This window comes from Talaromyces marneffei, chromosome 3, assembly GCF_009556855.1.
Source record: "Talaromyces marneffei chromosome 3, complete sequence".
NCBI lineage: Eukaryota > Fungi > Ascomycota > Eurotiomycetes > Eurotiales > Trichocomaceae > Talaromyces > Talaromyces marneffei.
This window is the reverse complement of record NC_072350.1, coordinates 2,064,839-2,086,290: the sequence shown is the minus strand read 5'-3', so window position 1 is coordinate 2,086,290 and position 21,452 is coordinate 2,064,839. Positions and strand designations below refer to the sequence as shown.

At 46.6% G+C, this 21,452-nt stretch overlaps 7 protein-coding genes across 7 annotated transcripts; 4 read left to right on the top strand and 3 right to left on the bottom strand.

The window, feature by feature from the left end:
- Window positions 1–23: 23 nt before the first annotated feature.
- Window positions 24–5,097, top strand: EYB26_004505 (uncharacterized protein; the record flags this gene model as incomplete). The annotated part of the gene is made up of 8 exons (XM_054263796.1): window positions 24–239; window positions 300–1,231; window positions 1,301–2,327; window positions 2,377–2,706; window positions 2,757–3,759; window positions 3,818–4,245; window positions 4,296–4,740; window positions 4,790–5,097. The coding sequence occupies 8 exons, from the start codon at window positions 24–26 to the stop codon at window positions 5,095–5,097; spliced, it is 4,689 nt and encodes a 1,562-aa protein (XP_054119771.1).
- A 205-nt stretch (window positions 5,098–5,302) lies between these two features.
- Window positions 5,303–6,822, bottom strand: EYB26_004504 (uncharacterized protein; the record flags this gene model as incomplete). The annotated part of the gene is made up of 5 exons (XM_054263795.1): window positions 5,303–5,799; window positions 5,851–5,890; window positions 5,954–6,239; window positions 6,307–6,459; window positions 6,527–6,822. The coding sequence occupies 5 exons, from the start codon at window positions 6,820–6,822 to the stop codon at window positions 5,303–5,305; spliced, it is 1,272 nt and encodes a 423-aa protein (XP_054119770.1).
- A 543-nt stretch (window positions 6,823–7,365) lies between these two features.
- Window positions 7,366–8,961, top strand: EYB26_004503 (uncharacterized protein; the record flags this gene model as incomplete). Its single annotated transcript, XM_054263794.1, has 9 exons — window positions 7,366–7,394; window positions 7,455–7,483; window positions 7,557–7,571; window positions 7,623–7,647; window positions 7,716–8,147; window positions 8,200–8,345; window positions 8,403–8,460; window positions 8,518–8,682; window positions 8,754–8,961. 9 exons carry the CDS (start codon window positions 7,366–7,368, stop codon window positions 8,959–8,961), a joined length of 1,107 nt encoding a protein of 368 aa, XP_054119769.1.
- Window positions 8,962–9,234: 273 nt separating this feature from the next.
- EYB26_004502 (uncharacterized protein) lies at window positions 9,235–12,216 on the bottom strand (the record flags this gene model as incomplete). Its single annotated transcript, XM_054263793.1, has 4 exons — window positions 9,235–10,270; window positions 10,324–11,654; window positions 11,711–11,898; window positions 11,952–12,216. The coding sequence occupies 4 exons, from the start codon at window positions 12,214–12,216 to the stop codon at window positions 9,235–9,237; spliced, it is 2,820 nt and encodes a 939-aa protein (XP_054119768.1).
- Window positions 12,217–13,138: 922 nt separating this feature from the next.
- EYB26_004501 (uncharacterized protein) lies at window positions 13,139–14,761 on the top strand (the record flags this gene model as incomplete). The annotated part of the gene is made up of 1 exon (XM_054263792.1): window positions 13,139–14,761. One exon carries the CDS (start codon window positions 13,139–13,141, stop codon window positions 14,759–14,761), a length of 1,623 nt encoding a protein of 540 aa, XP_054119767.1.
- Window positions 14,762–14,931: 170 nt separating this feature from the next.
- Window positions 14,932–17,352, bottom strand: EYB26_004500 (uncharacterized protein; the record flags this gene model as incomplete). The annotated part of the gene is made up of 2 exons (XM_054263791.1): window positions 14,932–16,962; window positions 17,020–17,352. 2 exons carry the CDS (start codon window positions 17,350–17,352, stop codon window positions 14,932–14,934), a joined length of 2,364 nt encoding a protein of 787 aa, XP_054119766.1.
- Window positions 17,353–17,724: 372 nt separating this feature from the next.
- EYB26_004499 (uncharacterized protein) lies at window positions 17,725–21,404 on the top strand (the record flags this gene model as incomplete). Its single annotated transcript, XM_054263790.1, has 5 exons — window positions 17,725–17,739; window positions 17,800–17,923; window positions 17,983–18,327; window positions 18,383–19,008; window positions 19,056–21,404. The coding sequence occupies 5 exons, from the start codon at window positions 17,725–17,727 to the stop codon at window positions 21,402–21,404; spliced, it is 3,459 nt and encodes a 1,152-aa protein (XP_054119765.1).
- Between the last annotated feature and the right edge of the window lie 48 nt (window positions 21,405–21,452).

Below are 21,452 nucleotides of genomic sequence, written 5' to 3'. Positions count from 1 at the left end.
AATACCTCGCCTACAGCCCCGCTATGCCTCACAAGAAACAGAAAAAACCAAGCCATGCTCCCCAAAACGGCTCTCCCCAAAAGGAGAATAAGCCGGATACACCTGAACCTCCCGCCGTAACAGGGCCCACCATAGGCTCAACAAACTACAGAGAGATCCATCAGGACGAGGCGGAAGCTCTGAGATCAATCTATGGCGAGGATTTTCACGATGTAGAGCTTCGACAAGCAGCTTGGAAGGTGTGTTTATTCCTGCGCAACTTAGTTGTTATGTAGTATGAAATCTTACATTTGAACTAGCAATCATCCCAAGTGGCTTTCAAGCTTCGTCTTAGAGCATCCTCGGATCCTAGCGTTAGCGTTCTACTCTTTGTTGAGCTCCCGACAACGTATCCAAAGACTGTGCCGAACCTGGTTATCGAAGAGTCGGATGATATTCGGCAAGGTCCAAGATCGAGGATTGAGAAGGTCATCAATCATAAACCAAAAGAACTACTCGGCTCAGAAATGATATACGAGCTTGCAGTGAACATTCAAGAAGTACTTGAAGATGCAGCAGTCGCGCGGGCGGAGGACAAGGACATGCCTAGCTTGGAGGAGGAGCGCATCGAGCAAGAAGCCGCAGCAATTCAACAGGCGGAGCAACACAAGAAGGAAGAACTGCGCAAACAAGAGGCAGCCTCAGCCGAAGAAGAACGAGCATTACAACGACTTTTACAGGATAAAATGAGACAACGGGAGCGTACAAAGGCTCGAGATTCTCGACGCAAAAGTCGTACTGCAGCACTGGATATCGGTGACATTCCCGAGGATAGTTCCGACTACATCACTTTCGATCCGCCTTTGATCATGAACGATATCGATGAACGGCCATTCACATTCCAGGCGATATCTAGCAAATCCTTGCTTCAGTCGTCCCAAAATTCTGAAACATTCACAGCAAGGCCTTATATTTCTGGGAATCGCACTCGTGCACCGCTTGTTGTGCTGAAAGAAATGTACTTGGAGGACAAGGGCTCGGATTCGTTGGCGTTCCGGCAGCAGATACGGACAAGCGAGGATAAGCTTGAGGCTCTGAAAAAGCTACGCCATGCTAATCTAGTTGAATTGATAGGCTTCAAAATTTTCCGTCCAATACAGACACCAGATTCTTCAAACAGTGGCTGGCAAATCTGCGTTCTATTCGAGTATGCCAATAAAGGCTCACTCTCGGAGCTGTTAGATATGATAGGGTCAGTTGCAGTGGATTCGATCCGCTCCTGGATGATACAATTGCTGGAGGCTCTTGACTTTTATCATAGAAACGGCGTGGTACACGGGGACATCCATAGTGGCCGTGTAATGCTATTTCGCCATGCAAGTGGAAGCACAACCGTCAAGCTCCAGGGCAATGTTGAAGCAACCTTGCCACAATGCAACAATCGACAGGAGGCTCTAGCGACATCTAGATCCCCATTTTGGCTGCCTCCAGAGCTAGCCCAGAATGACGCACGCTCGACAACCAAAACGGACATCTGGGATCTCGGCATTGTACTTTTGCAAATGGGCTTTGGGAAAGATGTACTACAAAAGTACACATCCGCAAATGCCGTCATGAACAGCCTGGACCTGTCCATGTCTCTGCACGATCTTTTGCGAGAAATCTTCAAGCCGGATCCGAAGAAACGTCCAACAGCTTTTCAGCTGCAACCTTCTGAATTCTTCAGGGTTGGCGCTCCACTACTTGAAAGTTCCGCAACTTCACATTCCAATCCTTTTATGAGACGACCTCGTATAGATTCGCAAGTGGGAATGCCTAGTTTCTCACGTTACGCCCATGATTTTGACGAGGCTGGCCGCCTGGGGAGAGGCGGTTTCGGCCAGGTCGTCAAAGCACGAAACAAGTTAGACGGGCGTTTTTATGCAATCAAAAAAATATCCCAAAACTCTCCTGGTACATTGAAAGACACCCTTTCCGAAATCATGCTACTGTCAAGATTGAATCACCCATATGTAGTCCGCTACTACACGGCATGGCTTGAAGAAGACCACGACACAATTGACTCAGATGCCTTATCGACGGCTGATGATGAGTCAATGACAGACAGAGACTTGGGCGCGAGCACCAGTGGCTTAGACTACATTAGTTCGAGTGGGTATCCCAAGGTCGAGTTTGGTTATGACTCTGATGAAGACAGTACGTTTTCAGATCGGGGGATAGTTGTTTCGAAGGACTTGATTGCTAGTACCACGGACATCGGCAGCGAGATTGGCCGAGTACAGTCAGGATCACAAGGTCGGTCTGTGACAACCACACTATATATTCAGATGGAATATTGTGAGAAGCACGTAAGTATTTGTTTACAAGGCTGTGGAACGAAGTTCTGACTATTTTTAGACTTTGAGGGATTTGATTCATGATGGTCTCTATGACGATATTGACCGTTGCTGGCGTTTATTCCGTCAAATACTGGACGGTCTCAGCCACATTCACAGCCATGGCATCATTCATAGGGATTTGAAACCGGATAATATCTTCATAGATATGGCAAACAATCCCCGCATTGGTGATTTTGGCTTGGCCATGAGTGGACATTTCACTACAGAAGTTCGCTATTCCGCGGCCACAGAAATAGCTGGAGACTTTACTCGCAGTATCGGTACGACATACTATGTTGCGCCTGAAATCAAGTCAACCTCCACTGCTCAATACAATGAAAAAGTTGACGTAAGTTCTCAGTTGCGACTTTCCATTTCCAGTTTAGTTAATGTCGATAGATGTATTCTCTTGGCATCATTTTCTTCGAGATGAATTATCCATTACGCACGGGTATGGAAAGAGATCATACTTTGCGAGAAATGCGCGAAAAGAACCACATATTACCACCAATATTTCAACAACCAGAGAAAGCGATACAAGGAGAGATTATTGAATCCTTGCTGAGTCACCGTCCTAGCGAACGACCTTCTGCTTCCGAGCTTCTCCAAAGCGGCAAAATACCCTTGCAAGTCGAGGAGGAGACATTCAGGAGAGCTATAATAGGCCTACTTTCCGATCCTAGCTCCCCAGATTATAAGAAGATCCTGTCAGCAATATTCTCCCAGTCCCCGAAAAAATTCGAAGACCTCACTTGGGACATGGATTCTCGCGGAAATCCAGGCTCGAATGAGATGCTTATTAGTGGACTGGTCAAAGAAAAGCTTATACAGATATTCCGTCGACACGGTGCCGTTGAGACTACAAGACAACCAGTTTTCCCCAGGTCAGGCCACTATCAAAACGGTGTTGTGAAACTGTTAGATACGTCTGGAAATATACTGCAACTCCCCTTTGATCTGACACTACCTAATGCTCGCTCTATTCCCCGACAAGATCCGTCCTTGGAGAAAACATTCTCCTTTGGCAGAGTCTATAGAGAGTCACCACACGGTGGTGAGCCGAAATCACACCGAGAAGCCGATTTTGATATCGTTTCCTACAACACACTAGATCTTGCTCTCAAAGAAGCAGAGGTTATCAAAGTCCTTGACGAAATCATAGAAACATTTCCAGTGTTGAGATCTGTGCCTATGTGTTTCCACATCAACCATTCCGACCTGCTTCAACTGATAATGGAGTTTTGCCGTATCACTGCGGCTCAAATTCCTGTCACGAAAGAAATATTGAGTCGCTTGAACGTGGGCAAGTGGACAATGCCGAAGATTAGGAGCGAGCTTCGAAGTCCCACAATCGGTGTTGCATCAACTTCTTTGGATGACTTGGCGAGGTTTGATTTTCGAGGTAAGTTGACAAACTCTCAAGGTTCAACGATCATACAACCCATTAATTCTTCTCATAGATACACCTGATAAAGTTCAGCAAAAATTACAGATGATTATGGAAGGCACCGAGTTCGCTGATAGATTACCACCAATCTTTGCTCGAATCAAGTCTTTGGTTTCCTTTATCAGTGGATTTGACGTCAAGCGCAAAGTATATGTCAATCCTCTTGCAAGTCTCAATGACAAATTCTTCAGAGGCAGCATCCTATTCCAATGTTTGTTCGATGGCAAACGGCGAGATGTGTTCGCCGCTGGAGGACGGTACGACCAACTCATCCAAGAGTTCAGCCCTAAGCTGCTGTATAGCCGTTCTCAGGCACATGCAGTTGGCTTTAATCTCAGCTGGGATCGACTGAGTTCTTCAATGATTGACCACATCAAAAATTCAGCAAAGACTTTTACGAAGCATGAAGCTGAGGTTGAAGGATTCTGGCGATCTCGACGAGTACGTATTAATTCTACTTTCTGTAATTGATATGCTAATCCTTGATTTAGTGTGATGTACTTGTTGCCAGCTTCGATCCCACTGTCCTTCGAACTGTAGGAGTTCGCATAGTGCAAGACCTGTGGGCGCATGATATCATTGCGGAACTTGCGGTAGACGCATCCTCATTTGAAGAGCTCATTTCTCACTATAAGGAGGATAATCATTCTTGGGTTGTGCTAGTCAAAGCTGATAGTAACGAACGTGGACTTAAGATCAGAAGCCTGGTCAAGAAAGAGGAAATTGATGTCAGAGCATCAGATCTAGTGCCCTGGCTGCGTGCAGAGATACGAGCACAGCATCATCGTGAAATCTTAGTCGACAATCCTAAGGTTTTGAGGAATCCGAGTCAACCGGATACAGGTGGACCCAGTGGTGAACGTGGAAATGATGTGCGTATTTTGGTTGCACAGCACAGGAGTAAGAAAACAAATCGAAGAAACATTATTGAATCAGGTAAGTTCAGGCAGAGTTCATTATAAACCAGTGTTATCTAACGTCTCAGCTCTTCTACGGTCTCGCGAACTTGTAGATAAAGCCCTTAATGGGCCCATTGCGGCAGTTGATACTAGGGATGATTTACTTGATGCTATTCGGGATACTCGTCTATGCGATCCCGACAGCTGGCGGGCAGTCATCCAGAATGCGCCTCTGACAGAACGAAAGTACCTTGGACAGGTTCATGAACTGCTCCGAGATCTCGCTTCTGAGTATGCACCAGGCGGAGGCAAGGAGCATGAATCGAACAACGCTTTCATTTATAACCTCCGCACTGGTACATGCATATATTACGACCTTGGCCGTACAACGTAGGCGGAATTACCACCGATATGACAGTATTCGACATTTGTCCGGATGTGCGAGTTATTTTTATTTGAACTGAAAGAGGAAATGAAACGAAACGAAAAAAGAACAAATGACTTGCCTGAATAGCGCTCGCATTCTTGAATTGAATTAACTCCACTTATTCCCATACCAAAGTAATATTATACAGAAACTCTTCGTGTAAATTTATAAATCAATCGCTATCATCATCACTGCCATAAGCAACCAACGGCCCACCGGAACTGGCTGCAGTAGGTTGTGCTACCGGCGCAAACCCTTTGAGAGCAGCCAAAGTCGAGCTAGACAATATACCACCAGACTCTTGCTGCTGGCCACCAGTCGTAGAAGTGAAGTCTTGAGCTGATGCCTGCGTATTCTCAATAAGACGAGGTTGTTCAGAAGACTCTAATTGGAGAGCAGTTTCCTCCGAGTTTTCGATCTCCTTCGTCCGAGCATACCATATTTCATCTGAAGGCTCGTAACCATCTAGACCAAAACTGCCTTCGATCTTCTTTCTTTTTCTAGCTTCGGGATCACGACCTTCAAGTTCTGCGACAAACTCGGCTGGGAGAGCCCTTCGGATGGCCTCCGCGGCTTGTTCTTCGAGGCGATGGGCTTCCCGTTTTTGGGCTAGGGGGTTTGGATCAACTGTTGCCCAACGGACGTTTAGGATTTCATTATGATCCAGGCCTATAGCTTGTTAGCGGACTGTCGAGCGTAAAGATCGATACTGGTACTTACTCTGATGTGCCATGGCTTCTTTTGCGAATTGAGCATTTGCCTGATCAAAGAATGTTAGTGCCAAGCTTCCATGTACCACCAAGTCCGGGAATAGAAAACACACCTCATTCGAATACGTAACGAACGCAACACCCCTCGACGTCAAAACACGCACACGCTCTATCTGACCCCATTCCTGAAAATGCCTCGCAATAATCTCCTCAATATCATCGCTGACATGAATACGACCAATGTAAAGCGTCCTGTTTTGTCGCATAAACGATCCAACGCCGCCCATGTCATCTCTGTAATCGCTGAATTTGTCGCGACCGAAACAGTCGACGTTGGGGTTGAAGATGTCGTGGATTGTGGGGAGGCGATGGAGGTATTCGCATTCTTGGCCTTTGGGGCTGTATTCCAGCAAGCTTGCTATCAGTGAACCTGTAATATTGCTTTGTGGAGGAGATATTTACGTACCAGATACCCCTCGCAAAGAATAGACAAAAGTATGAACCCGCCACTTTGTCGGCGCGAGTATAACCACTATCCTTCGCAACATTGCATCGACCAGCTGCAGCGGTCTTGGACAAGTATTTATCTTCGCGATCACCACCGGACCATTTATTATACCTATGGATTGACTTAATTAGCAAATCCGTAACTTGAGGCGTGCAAAGGCGACTCGTGAACAACATACCAAATGTTAAATATCGTTCCCGTCTGTGGCGGAGGCTCCGACTTGATTGTCGACGGATCAACCTGCGGTCTAGCCGGTCTCTTTTTCCGTCTTATTATCTTCTTCGTCTTCTTCTGAGCGACTTCGCCTTCGGTCGTGGTGGTAGGAACGAGGGCATTCTCTGGATCTGTAGATGAGGTCTGCACGAGAGCGGTCTGTGTATTTGAAAGTTCTTCCAGTTGTTCTGTTGCAATCTCTGTGTTTTCTTGTGTAGTTTCTGGTACCTCTACGGGTTCGGATAGTGCTGTTGAGGCCATATTGAGGTTCTTGCGCGGTGAGGTTTACTAAGGAAGATGAAATATCAATGAACGCTTATCGGAGCTGCGGCGGAAATTCGAAATTATGATTATGTAATGAAACTTGTAGCTCTGATTGGCCGGATGTGATTAGGCAGGTTAAGGCTCTCTCTTGTATCTACATACCATGAATGACCTTTGTCAATAGTCACTTTGTCAAATGAGTTTCAATATCTTCATTCCTCTAATTGCTTCTAACATTTATCTCCAACAGTGGTTTGGCCCTTAGTACAAGTTCATCTCGTGCCACTCATGAAGCACCAATAAATTATTCTGCCATAGTTTGCCGCTTTTATATTGAGTGCCAGAAATTTGTATCCCACCATTTCAGCTTCCTGAATTGTTCCATTATTTTCTGAAATTTGCTCTTCTTAAGTGATTGCTCGTTATTTATATTCTTTGCAGTCGGTCATTGAATCACAGGTCATTTCAATACAGAAATCATCGGGGAGTCGCTCATTTCAAGTAAAATTTGATTGCGGGGAAGTATCAAAGACCGTCAAGATGGTGAACATCACAGATAAGATCAAAGAGTAAGGCGTTCAGATGTTCCACTACATGCTTTAAGACAGGGGCTAACTAAACTATGACAGGATTGAGGATGAGATGCGGAGGACGCAGAGTAAGTCTTCTACTCGTGGTTTATTGAGATGAGGAAATGGCATTTTATATTGATATTTGCTTGCTCTGAATAGAGAATAAGGCGACGGGTAAGCAAACCATTTCTATTTGTTGATTGTCGTGTACTAACAACCTAGCAGAGTATCATTTGGGTCTATTGAAAGGGTATGCTTGACCATATCAACCTCATATGGGAGAAGAGAGAGAGAACAACAACTCACTTCATCTCACAGAAAACTCGCCCGTCTCAGAGCCCAACTCCTCGAACCAGCTGGTGGTGCAGGTTCCGGCGGCGGCTCCGGTTTCGACGTCAGCAAAAGCGGCGATGCCCGTGTTGCTTTGGTCGGTTTCCCCTCCGTCGGAAAATCTACTTTTTTATCCAAAATCACCAAGACTCGCAGTGAGGTAGCTGCCTACTCATTCACGACCCTCACAGCCATCCCCGGTGTTTTGGAGTATGGTGGTGCTGAAATTCAGATCCTGGATTTACCAGGTATTATTGAGGGGGCTGCGGAGGGCAAGGGAAGAGGAAGACAGGTTATTTCAGCGGCAAAGACGAGTGATCTCATTCTTATGGTGTTGGATGCGACGAAACGGGCAGAGCAGCGTGCGCTGCTGGAGGCGGAGTTGGAGGCTGTGGGAATTAGGTTGAATCGTGAACCTCCGTAAGTAATCATTTTTGGTTATACCTATGTGTTCAATGCTTACAATCGATAGGAACATTTATCTCAAAGCCAAGAAATCTGGAGGCATGAAAATCACATTCCAGTCACCGCCCAAGTACCTCGACGAAAAGATGGTCTATAATATCTTGAGAGATTATAAGATGCTCAACTGTGAAGTCTTGGTGCGAGATGATGAAGGTATGTTTGCCCCTAACATTACTGGCGTGACCGAATTTTAACGGCTCGGTTCTCTAGCCACCGTCGATGATTTGATCGATGTCATCATGAAAGATCATAGGAAATATATCAGATGGTTAGTACAAGCACTAGCTCACTGGGCAGAGAACGAGCAAATGCTGACATTTAATAGTCTATATGTCTACAACAAAATCGACAGTATCAGCGTCGACTTCCTAGACAAACTCGCCCACGAACCGCACACAGCAGTAATGAGTTGTGAACTTGATCTCGGAGTACAAGACGTTATTGCGAGGATATGGAAGGAGCTTCGATTAATTCGGATTTATACGAAGAGGTTTGCCCCTCCCTGCTTTTCTCGTGCGATTATTTTAGGTTTAGGTGTCGTTTTTCTGACTATTTCTATAGAAAGGGCGTCGATCCCGATTTCAGCGAGGCACTTATTGTTCGCAGCAACTCTAGCATTGAGGATGTCTGTGACCAGGTTCATCGTACACTCAAAGAGACGTTCAAGTATGCGCTTGTATGGGGTGCGAGTGCTAGACATGTTCCGCAACGTGTTGGGTTGGGGCATCTGGTTGCTGATGAGGATGTGGTGTCTATTGTTGCCAAGTAGTTTACATACCTATGTTGATTATGTAGAACTCTAGCAATGAATAGTTTCTAGAATTTGATCAATCGTAAAAGACCATGTATAACCCGAAAAGGAAAGCCCAGTCTTGGGACACCGTGAACCCGAAGATGTTGAAGAGCCAAGGGAAAGAGAAATGAAAGACAAGAAGGGAAAAACAAAAGGAATATACAGAAAGAGTGCCCCAAAGTAATGTACAATCGCTCAACCAAGAGATAATTGAGTGGCCAACGAAAGAATGATCTACAATCCTCTCAACTAGTTGCTCACCTCCTGAGTCGAGGGTTCATCGGCCCTACGAAGCAACTTCTCCAAATCCGCCAATCTCGACTGCGTGCTCTCCCCCTTCTTCTTATCAGTCCTTTCACTCAACGCAGTTGACGATAGTTCACGTTTTGCCGCTTGAATCTTGAGCACATTATCCTCAACCGAACCTTCCATGACCAAACGCCAAACCATCGTCTCACGGGTCTGACCAAGACGGTAAACACGATCGATGGCTTGGTCTTCGATGGCTGGAGCCCACCAACTGTCGCACAAGATGACTTGGTTTGCTGCAACAAGGTTTAATCCGACACTACAGACGTTCAAACTAGCTAGCAAGACTTTACATTTAGGATCATTAGAGAATTCGGCGATAGCTTGGTCTCGTTTATTGGAGTTGAGTTTTCCGTCGATTCGTGTAAAGCGTACGTCGTTGGCTGTAAGATGAGGCTCTATTATGTCCAGGAAAGAAGTCCACTGGCTGAAGACGACTGTTTTGGTTTGTTCTGCCTGGCCTTTTGCGGTCAAGATCTTGATTAGGGCTTTGATCTTACTGCTTGGTGCGCTGGCATCGGCTGCTTCCGCGTCATCCGCGCCAGCGTCTTCACCCATTTCCGTTGCCGGTGCGACGAGGGTTCCGGTATCCTTGAGCTCGGCACGACAAAGGGGACACTTGTGCTGCCTTTCAATGACTTGTTCAATGCAAGATTTATCGAAAGCATGGGCACATGCCGTGATGACTGGCTCTGATAGATCATCAAGGCAGATCGCGCAGGTTTCTTGACTTTCAATTTGAAGTTGTAAAATGTCTTGAAGAGCCTTGATGTTTTCGGGCGTCAGCTCTACAACTTTTTTCTCACTCTCCCCAAGCAGTGCCATCAATTTATCCACACGGTTCTTGCAAAGGGACCAGTGGTTGCAGACTTGACGCAGTCGTAGAAGAACCTCAAGAACGTGCGAGTATGTGGTAGCTCCATTGGGACCAGCAACTTGATGCTTATACTTATCAAGCATACCCCTCGCCTCATTCCTAAACCTGTGTCAGCGTTTTTCAACAGCAGAACTGTGAGTTTTTGGACATACTGGAACATTTCATATTTCTTGAGCTCATGGTCTTCGAACTTGACGCGCAAGACATGCATCTTCATATCCGGAAGACGCAAGTTGACAAAAGCCATATCCTTACGACGTCTCAGGCAGATCGCGCCCATCAAAGCTTGCAAAATGGTGGCGCCTATAGTCTCTCCATTGGTCAACGGACGAATAAGGACGGCGTTAAATATAGCCAAGTCTTCCAACCCGCCAGAAAGCCGCAGAAACCGGATCTGCGAGTAGAGATCTTTGAGGGTGTTGATGATTGGAGTTCCTGTCAATGACCACCGAGAGTCAGCTTCCAAATGACAGGCCGCAAGGGCGCCTTTTGATCGCGGGTTTCGGAGAGTGTGACCTTCATCAAGCACGATACGGCGCCATTTCAGAGAGTAAAGACCGCTGCGAGTTGATTTAGCTTTCTTTTTATCAGCATCGTATTCACTGGCAATCGCTCCGTAACTGGTAATGACAACGCCGTAATCCTTCAATTTGGAACCCTCCTTCTTCCCTGTGCCGTGGTACACAAGGATTTTTGGCACGAATTCTGGCTTCACATGCATTTCAATTTGCTGCTTCCAATTACTCATGACACCAACTGGACTAACAATAAGAGTCGGCGCTGTGATTCCATTGCCATCGGCATTTGAATTGGCCATTATCAAGGAGATAGTTTGGATTGTCTTGCCAAGACCCATGTCGTCTGCAAGTATACCACCGCTTGCAAGAGGAGGAGGTGTGCTAGTCGCGTAGTTGGTAGCAATGTTTTTATACCTACCATGCTCCTTTTTCCAGAGCTGCACGTCTTTGGCGCCTACCTCAGGCAATTTAGGCGATTCCTTCTCAAGCATCCAAGCCAGCCCTTGCCGTTGGTACGATAGCAGCTGCGTCTTCATGCCAAATGGCGTCTCGGCCATTGGCATGTTGGCAAGATCGACTTCGGTATTGCCAAATCTCTCCACAGCTTGATCCACTCTATGAGCATTAATGGAGCTGCTTTGTTGAACGAGATCTTCCAGGCTTGTAGACTCCATTGCTTGTTTGGGCCTTTGGAGGGTGGGATACCCGCCACTACCCCGTTTGTTACCAAGAAGGCGCTGTTTGTCTACTTCCATTAGTGCCTTTTGTCGTTGCCATTCTTTTCGTGCACTGTCTTGCTCGATACGGATGAGCTCAGTGAGTGGCAGCCTGTCCGCTCGCATCTGAGTTCTCACCTGATCTTTCCGAATAAGATCTGAGGGGCCATACAGGGTGAGGGCGATAGGACAATCGTATGACCCAATACTACCAGTCAGCATGCCCTCGATGACCAAACTTTTAGAATCCTACATGTGGGTTAGCTATGGGTTGAAAGCGTCTCTTTAGTTAATTTTGATTCTACCAGATATTTTGCCAAATCGGAGGCCACGTTCCGAGGTATGTGGCCTATCTGAGCACCCATGACGTTTAAGACTTTGATAGCATTTCGATCGTATTTGTTGTCCGGCTCCCTCTGAAGTGTAACACGTTCGCCCGATGAAGCGTATCCACTGTAGAACCTGACTCCCACAATTTTTGTATTGATACAGCCTAGCTGACGTCAACATATACACACTTAGAGGCTGCAGCCACGAAGATTTTACCATAGAGTTGAAATGAATTCAGGTCCAGATCATCACCAGCTTGGGTGGCTGGAACAATACTGTTGAAGTCGTCGTCATCCATCTGACTGAGCGAGATATAATCGATATCTTGCCCAAAACGCTGGCCATTCGTCACATTCGCCAATGGAGCACTGCTGTTCGTTTGACTTGTTCGGCCAATTTTGGCCGGACGATGGGCATTTTCTTGACCATCATGCGTCAGGTCGACCACAGCCTGAGCGGGACGTTTGCCACGGACAGGCATTTTGCCAGAACCAAGTGAGGAACCAAAAGAAAGCTTCCAAAAGCCCCAGGCTCCTCGATAGTATGGACAGATGAAAATAAGGGGAAGTGTCGGAAGATATCAAATTGGCGGAGTATTTATTGACTGTATGAGATCAGACCCGCTCCCGAGAGTCTGGGCCCAATAAGCGGAGGCCGCGGACGCGTTTCGTTCGCGTCACAGACAAACAATTCAAGATCACATGACTTCTCGCTCTAGCTTACTACATACTATGTAGGTAACTAACTAGTAAGTTAGTTAACTAGTTACTCTGTAGTCCGTAGTACATAGTTACAATCGGTGTTTGAATCCCCTCTTAACGTCTCTGCGTCCTTTAATCCTCGGCTGTCTTGAGAAAACTCCAAGTCCGTGTGAGTGTAATGCTTGTCGTCGCACTACTAATCGCTACAGATGGACCCTTCGGTGACGTCATTCGGTATGGATGCCTAGTTATTATGGAGTATGTTTGTACATTCTTGATTTTTGAAATCTTAGATGATTGGGAATGTCTTCTACTATGTAGTTCCAGAACCATGTTCATGGCTGACAAGGAACCGTGAGTCTGTGAGACACTGCCATCCCGACAGATCGGCACGCTGAAGCGTGACAGGGAACTCCGCGTCTTGGCAATCCACCAGGCTATCCCTCCCAACTATGCGTAGTAAACCTTTTTTTAACGTACCTGCTCATGCTGTTTTGTGATTGAGCGATTACTACTTCCGGAGCATTCAAGTGGTACCGCAGGCATTTTTGTTCTTCTTTCCTGGTCCTCGGACCAATCCGTTTTCCGAGGCTGACGATGGGACTTGCCTGAACGAATGGTGGGTGAGGAGACCGTGGTTCTTGCAATCATCAACATACTCCCAATCTAAAGAGAAAGTTGTCAAGCAGCCAGCCTGGAACTATGGTAAACATACCCTATGAAACCCATTTCGATCTGATCAACGAACGTGAAACAAAGTTCGATGAACTGCTCCGTCGCGGCGCATTCTCGCCGTTACTTCTACGACAAGTAATTGGCACTTTCTTTCTACTACTTATCCCGCTTGTCATACGTCATAGAAGTGCATCTCATTCGAAGATCTTGCGTTATGGATTCCATGCCGTAATCACAGCGGTTTGTGCATATACGATACTTGAAGTGCGGTTTTTGGGTCCCGCGAATGGCTACGGCACCGGGTTGATTACGACTTGGTTTTATATATGGAGTACCACGATACTCCTGGCCAATGATGTACAGAGGGATTTTAAAAGGATCGTCAAGGAGCCTTCAGATGAGAAAAATGAAGTCAACGAGGAAAGTGGATCTACGGAGAGAGTCGAGGGCACCTCGAAACTAAGACGCAGAACAGCTGAACAAACCCCTGGCCCCAACCAGAAATCCCCAAAGGTCTACCGTTGGCAGCCCTTTCCACAGAAACTCTCAGATAGGCTTGACTGGGTCAGTGATTTGATATTCAACTTCAGAGGACCCAATTGGAATTGGCGCCTGAGATCATTGCCGCCTTTGCCAGAGCCCGTCCTCAGAGACGTTGGCGAGGATACAGCCTCTGTTAAACAAACTAAAAAATCGTCGCAAACAGACTATAAATCACCGTCTGTAAAGCTACGGTATGTGCTACGTTCATTCTTGCGAGACTACCTAGCGCTGGACCTTCTCAAACTGCTCTTGATGCGTGATCCATACTTCTGGGGATACGTAGATAGTCCCCCATCTCCACCATGGCCTTTTGACATGCTAGCCTGGTCTCCAGTTCTGGTCCGTTCATACCGCATCATTCTCAGCCTAGCATCTGTCCTCTTCGCACTCGACATCATCACCTCCTTAAACCCACTTTTCTTTCTTGGCATATCCTACCTCTTTCCTAATTTCGCGTGGTCCATCACCCATCAATCTCTCGGCGAAGCATGGCTATACCCAGACGCCTTTGGACCCGCAATTTCCGTTCTCGATCAGGGTTTGGTTGGCGCATGGAATACCTGGTGGCACCAGTTATTCCGTTTCGGATTCTCAGAGTGTAGCCGCTTCCTTACCGATTTAGTGTTACCTACTAGCGGCAGCCAGAGCAAAGGGTACAAGTCTGCTCGACGTGTACTGCAGATCATGCTTGCATTTTCCCTGAGTGGCTTGATCCATGCCATGGGAAGTTACACGACTTTCTCCGACTCACAACCGTGGAATGCATTCCTCTTCTTTGTCCTACAGGGAGTCGGAGCACTGACACAGTACTTCGTCGAAGCATCCATCATCCCCGCAATCATTCCGAAAACATTTAGATTTCCGCGATGGCTCATTCGAACTACAAATCTCATCCTGATCCTCCTATGGTTCTATTATACCGGCTCCTTGGTGGTAGATGATTTTGCACGTGCTGGGATATGGATGTTTGAGCCTATTCCGTTGAGTTTGTTGCGTGGAGGACTTGGGCTGGGTACCAAGGGTGATCACTGGTGGTGTTGGAGAGGGTCGTGGTTTGAGTTGTATTCTGGTAATACCTGGTGGCAGAGTGGGATTCGGCTTATATAGATTTTTAGACTGAGTTATATAATAAGTACGATATTCGGAGATAGATGATAGTACGATGAATACACGACATCTTCATGATACTATGATGATGGTCTGGTAGGACTTTCTGTATAACTTTTAATTGATATATGTTCATGGATAGGTACAAATTCCGGATGAGAAAGATCATCTCAGTCATCATCCTCTTCATCGGTATCCGGCTCGATATTCAACATTGGCATCTCATCATCACTATCATCATCGATATTTCCTGCAGCGTCATTGCCAACAGATTTTTGCACACTAGGAGGCATGGCGTTGTATACCGGTGCACTGGGTTCAGTAATCGAGGACGTCAATGGCGTTACTGTTGGTGGAATGACAGCGGGTGATGCTGAAGTTTCTGAAAGAGTCACAGGCACAACAGATGTAGTTGACACAACGGTTGCTTCTCCATCTTCCAAACGGGCCTTTTTCGCTTGAGGAAGATTCTGCGCTGAAGATGCTTGTGATAGAGTTGACATCGGTTTATCCGTCATTTCAGAATCTTCCGGTAGTATCCTCTTGTTCTGTGCTGTTGTTAATGTTGGTGCGGCAATGGCGGCAGTATTCTTCGGCTGGACGTTATTTGCAAAGTTGGAGGCAAATTGTTGAATTCCAACACTGTAAGCAGGAATTGCTGGCGCATCGGCATCCATTGACTCTTCTTGTTCTTCATAGTCATCCGCATCATAATGCTCTCCCGTACCTCCAACGATAACTGGCATTCGAGGACGAACCAAACATTCAACTTCCAAATCTCCAGCATATTTCCTAGTCAGGAATGGCAGAATACTTGGAATCGGTCGGCGTCCTTTAACCGGAGGAATGGGGTTCATCACACTAGCAACCATAGCCGAACGATTTGCCGTCAGAATAGCAACTCTTTCCATTTCCGTCCGGATTGGTATGGGGATATATTCGGTTGGTAAGTAATTGTACAATAGAGGGAGCAAATCCATTGCCGTCGAGTCCTGCCGCCGGATATTGCTTTCCTTGTTGGTGTTCAAATGTTTAAGAGCTGGATTTAGGATTGCGTCCACATTCATGTTGAGTTGACTGTTTTTGGTGTTGCCGCCTTTGCTCGTGTTGTTTTGTTGATCTTGACTTCGGCTGGCATCAACTGGTACGAGATCACGACAACATTGACGGATCAAAGGACTCAATGCAAAGACATTACGTTTCGTAAATGATCGTCCTACTAACGGTAAGACGTCGCTGATAAGTAGGTACGAAGACTCTCGAATGCCGCTATTGAAACCTTCTGCATCAAACACCCAAAGAGTCTGCTCAAAAATAGTGTTGATAACTGGTGTCGACGCAGATCCAAAAGTGCTTATAATTGCACGAAAGAGGTAGATGCATGCTGTGTGGATTCTAGGTAACTCCATGTACAAAGTAGCCCTTTCATCTCGAGTAAAATCAAAATTGGCTTGCTCTTCACCTGCTTTTGGGACAGTAATGGACGTCAATCGAGAAGTTAAATTTAGTATAGCACCAAGTGGATAGTTAATAGTTGACGCCGTTCGTATCGAGATAAACTTAGTCAATAAGTTCAAGAGTGCTGCAATCCTGGTGGCACCTGCTGGTAAACTCTGCCACGAAGGAAGACCCAGAGTGTCCGGTTCGTCATCTTGTGGCAAGTCGCTCACAATCTTCGACTTCTTTCTTTGCTTGATATTAGGGTCCGAGGACTCCCACTGCTCTACCACACCCCGGAAAACATGGTCTGCAGCCTGGTGGATGGAAGAAATAGTGTTCTTGCAATCATTCGCCCATTGCTCGCCTGATGTGTTTTTCGGCGCGCAGTTATGTAGTGCAACGAAGACTTCCTGTGCCAGATGAATGGCCCTTGACGAAAAGGAGGTGGTGGATGTTGATGAAGCCAGAATCGGAAGTAGAAACTTCTGCAGCTGGCCGACAAATGAACGGAATATAGTTGGATGTCTACCAATCAATTCTGCGAACGCTGAGAGAACAGTTTCCAGAAGAGGAGACTCCTTCATGGGCTTGGCGGGCTCGGACGTCTTTTTCACATTTATGAGGTTGAGAGACGCTGTGATGAAACCAGGTAAGTTTGGAGTGGTTATTTCTCGAACTAACGTCGGGTACTGGTATGTGAGATGGAAGATGCGAGTCAACGTTATGATGGACAATTTTTTGGTTGAAGATGGATCCGATTTCTAGTCACAAAGTCAATAAGGTTCAAAAATCTTCAAATTGCGCATTGATTTTCATACCGATAGGATTGCCAACAACCCACGAACCCAAGGACCGCAATCGCGAAGTATCTCCCACCTGCCCGCCTCCAATAGGGCTTTGATCAACACAACTGCAGTCCACCTCCCTTCAACGCTGCGATCTTGCAAGAGACTAGTCAAGCGAGCCTTGAGTTTGTTGACCTGCAGGCCATCATTGTTGTCTGCTGTTTTCTTGCTGTGTTCAGATTGAGCACTTAATTCGCTACAATCACTGAGCGCAGAAGCTAGAAAGGCTGCCACATACGGCAGTTCGTTGACCGGAGTGGTCGTCAAGCGGTTTGTAATGGTGCGCAACGATGTAGAAGACGCCATTGTGCGTATACAGAGCGCACTCGGGGCTTGCGCAAGAATTTTGGTTAAATACAAGAAGAGTTGAAGGTCGTTCAACTTTTTTTCGCGACTTCCTTTTTGGTTTAGCTCGATAGAAGCTCGGCCTTCCCGCGGCGTTGGGAGATCTACCAATCACGGGTCGGCGTGCGGGCTGTTTCCTTTGTGTTGGGTCCAACCTGAGTTGTACTCCATATTAAACCTCGGAACCTGAAATGGCCAAACATCTTGTGATCCTTGCTTACATGTCATTGCTTTGAATAGTAAATACTCTGTACAAGGGGAGTTTGTTTGTTATACGTTTATTTTGCGTTGCAGTGTTATGAACATTGTGGTTGAAACGTCTCTTGTTTAAAAATGAGTGCCAACTCGGTATGCACCAATTGTTTCATCCCCTGGCATCGTCAACTGAAAGCTGACACGGGGACTCAGGGTCGGGATGCGGACAAGGCACAGAGTTATATTGCTGCTCTGGATAGTGCGCGGAGCGAAGACAAATGGAGCGACGTCCCAGAATTGATTCGCAAGGTGACCAAGCATGCTCCGCATCGGAAATGTAATGTTGACATTCAATGACTGCCGCCTAGTATACCTGCTAACAATATGACTTTCCAGGTCTAATCCAAACAGCGCATGCGGAAATACAAGTCGTCGCCCATATAACGAAGACTCGACCAGCCACAGCTAAGGGCCAGACCACTCCGAATCATGTATCCAATCTCTCAGAGTTAATACCTGAACTCATCGCAGCCATCGAAGCCGCCGATGGAACCCCGCAAGACGTATTCCAAGCTCAGGTCTGCTTGGGGTGGATACACTGGACACTATCGGAACCTGGACTGGCTGTGGTTCGCCTGCCCAAGGAATTTGATGACACGATAATCGGTTCGCTTTCGGAAGGAGGAAAAGGACTTACGAAATGGACAGAAGTGTGCATAGTCAAGGCGGGTTATATAAAGAGTATGACTTCAAAGGGCCACATTAAGGTTATGTCTAACAATCTGAAAAACAACAGGCGCCGCCCAAGCTTTGATATCCACGCCAGATGCAGCACTTGAGACCGCATCTACCGTCCTACCCCGGCTTGCCATACCAAACTCAGCGTTGGCTTCTTGTCCTCAGGCCCTCTATTGGTCGGAGTTATTTCTTTCCAGGGTGGCAATGCTGGCAAGTGAAGAGGTATTGGCCAACGATTCGGGAAATCACGACTTCGAGATCGAAACGGCGTTAAAAGCATTCAGATTGTGGTCAGGGCATCCCCAGATCAAGGGCCAAGATATTGCGGCTAGCCAAAGGGGCATTCAAAGCGGCTCATCCCATAATTCTGACTCGCAATCTTCCATCTGGATGGCATACTACAAACTTTTGTCCCTGATACTGCAAAACGGTCTTTCATACTATCCGCTGTCTTCGGGGTCACCTCGTCGTCAACTAGCTACAGAGATTCGCCGTGTGGAAACTGTCTGCGAATCTGTGCTATTGAGAGGAACTAAATTCCCATTGGCAAGTGGCAGCAACCCTCACGTCGAGGCATGGACGGAGGATGTCATAAGTAACTGGGAGGTCTTGTGCGGACCAAGCTGGCGAGATGACGATGTCGGAGAAGGGGGACAAGATTCTATTAGCCGTAATGTCTTAGATGTGAGTTATAATACAAACTTAGGGTGTGAATTTACTGACAGCGTTAGATACTCTACCGAGCATCAACCAAAACTTACCATTCACATTCCATTCTGCGGCGCTTGTTTCATGTCCACGCAGCACTAGCGGAATTCGACCTTGCTATGAAAGCACTTGACACCTACATCGAGATTGTCATAGGTGCAAAGGACAGAGCAGAAAAAGCAGCTGAGATTGGGCATTTGGAAAGCGATGAAATTCTACTACAAACCGTTTCGGAGGGTGTGCTTCTGCTATGCTGCTTCGGATCCGAAGAAGAAGCGCGGAAAGCCAAGGAGCTCATTGCGATCCTGCAAAAGTATATTGAAAAACATATTACAGATGATCTCAATGTGACCAACGGCAAAGGAGAAGAAGAAGAAGAAGAAGAAGAAGCGTCTCGTGTACCCTCGCATGTCATTGCTTTGGCGTACAGAGCCATTGGCATTGGTTTGGGTAATTGGTCAAGATGGACTTCAAAAACAGAGGCTCGCAACGATATACGTGCTGAGGCTATCCAAAACTTGGAAAGGAGTATTGCCCCCGAATTTGAATCAGAATATGATCTTTCGTCCCGATATGCCTTGGCGCTTTTACTTGCCGAATCTCGTGATCTAGACGGCGCTATCAGCCACGTGAAAACAGCGCTCACTCCTAGAGACGAGTCGGCACTTTCAGGGCCGCATCAGTCAGAGGAGCGAGATAAGATCCCTCTTTGGCACTTGTTAGCACTGCTTCTAAGTGCCAAACAGGAATTTGATATTGCGGGCCGCACTTGTGAAGCTGCATTTGACCAGCTTCCTTCTTCAGTGACTATACCAGGCCAAAATAATAGGCGCATCAACCGTGATAGTAATAGATATCAAGACCTGTCGGCAAAGAATAAGGATTTCATTCAGCACTTGCAAGGCCGAGAAAAAGAACGCATCATTGAAACACGCATGACACAACTTGCTCTCCTTGAGATTATGGATGGGCCAGAGGTTGCTGTGAATCACAGCGATAACTTATTAGCGCTATTTGCAACTTTGTTTGAGGACCTGGAGCTGGATGTCACAAAGGAAAAAATTACACAACTTGAACAACAACAACAACAACAACAACATCTTGGGCCCCCGAAAAGCTCTGCAGGTACCGTCAGGAGTTTTCGAGGAAGCATTTTTGGAAGAAAGAAAGGATCAAAAATACCAGACCGATCACTCAATGCCAGTGATCCAATACCTCCATTACCCAATGGAGCATCTTCTATCGGTGCAGATGCTCCAATGATCAAAGTGACTTCTGAAGCTGCCAACAACACTCAACAGAATTCTCAGTTAGAGAAACAGAATGGATCCATTAACAGTATAGATGCCTCTCAAAACGAGAAAGGTGACGTCGACGCAGAAGCGATAGGTATTGCCATATCTGATCCTCGGATATCACCAACTTCGCCTACGGACCCCAAAGAAAGTGCTAAGCAGTCATTACCCGCAGTCGGCCACACAGATCAGCCACCAGAACAGAATGTTCGTTTGCCGACGCCTCTTCGTTTCAGTTCTCCAACAAAAGCCCTTGCAAGATTCCCCGTTCTTCAAGCTCAAAAGCATGCTATCTCAGTGCTCGTTAAAGTATGGCTTCTCATTTCAGGCATGTATCGTCGAGCTTCACTGTTCGATGATGCTGTTGAAGCATGCGAAGAAGCATCGAAACAAGTTGAGGCCTTCGAAGCACTTGTGGCTGCGGAAGAATCCTCTGCTCGCGCTTTTGCCAACCCTGTATGGGGTGTAGCTAAAAGTACAGAAGCGTTGTGGGCGGACGTTCACGCAGAGAAGGGCGCAATTTTAGAGGCACAGTCTCTAACACACGAAGCAATGCAATACTACGAAGAAGCCATATCTTGCTTCCACGACCACCCTAAGGCGACCATCGCTCTATCAAATCTGCTCCTAGATGCTTGGGAAGAAAAGATTCCACTGGAACCAGTCGAGCCTCGAATTGAGAGCGATATCGTTGACCCATTAAGTGGCACTTCCACATCCCCCAATGGCGTTTCCGGGGCATCTCCACAAACCATACAAGCGAACGGCGTTACTAAAACACATCAAGCCTCCAATGGAGAGTCCAAATCGCCGCCTAAAGCGTCAAGCAACACCGATGACCCAGGGCATCTAAGTCGACTAGCCGCACGAGACCGGGCTTACGCTCTTATTTCAATGTTAACGAAAACAGGGGCATCATGGGACAATTCCGAAGCATGGTTCACCTTATCCCGAGCCTATGAAGCAGGCTCACAAATCGATAAAGCCAAGGAGATTTTGTGGTGGTGTATTGAACTCGAGGACCGGAAACCTATTAGACATTGGTGGAACCTGGGCGCAGGAGGTTATGTCCTTTGAAGTAAAAAAAGTGGACAGTTTGTACATATATAGCATCATCTAAATAAT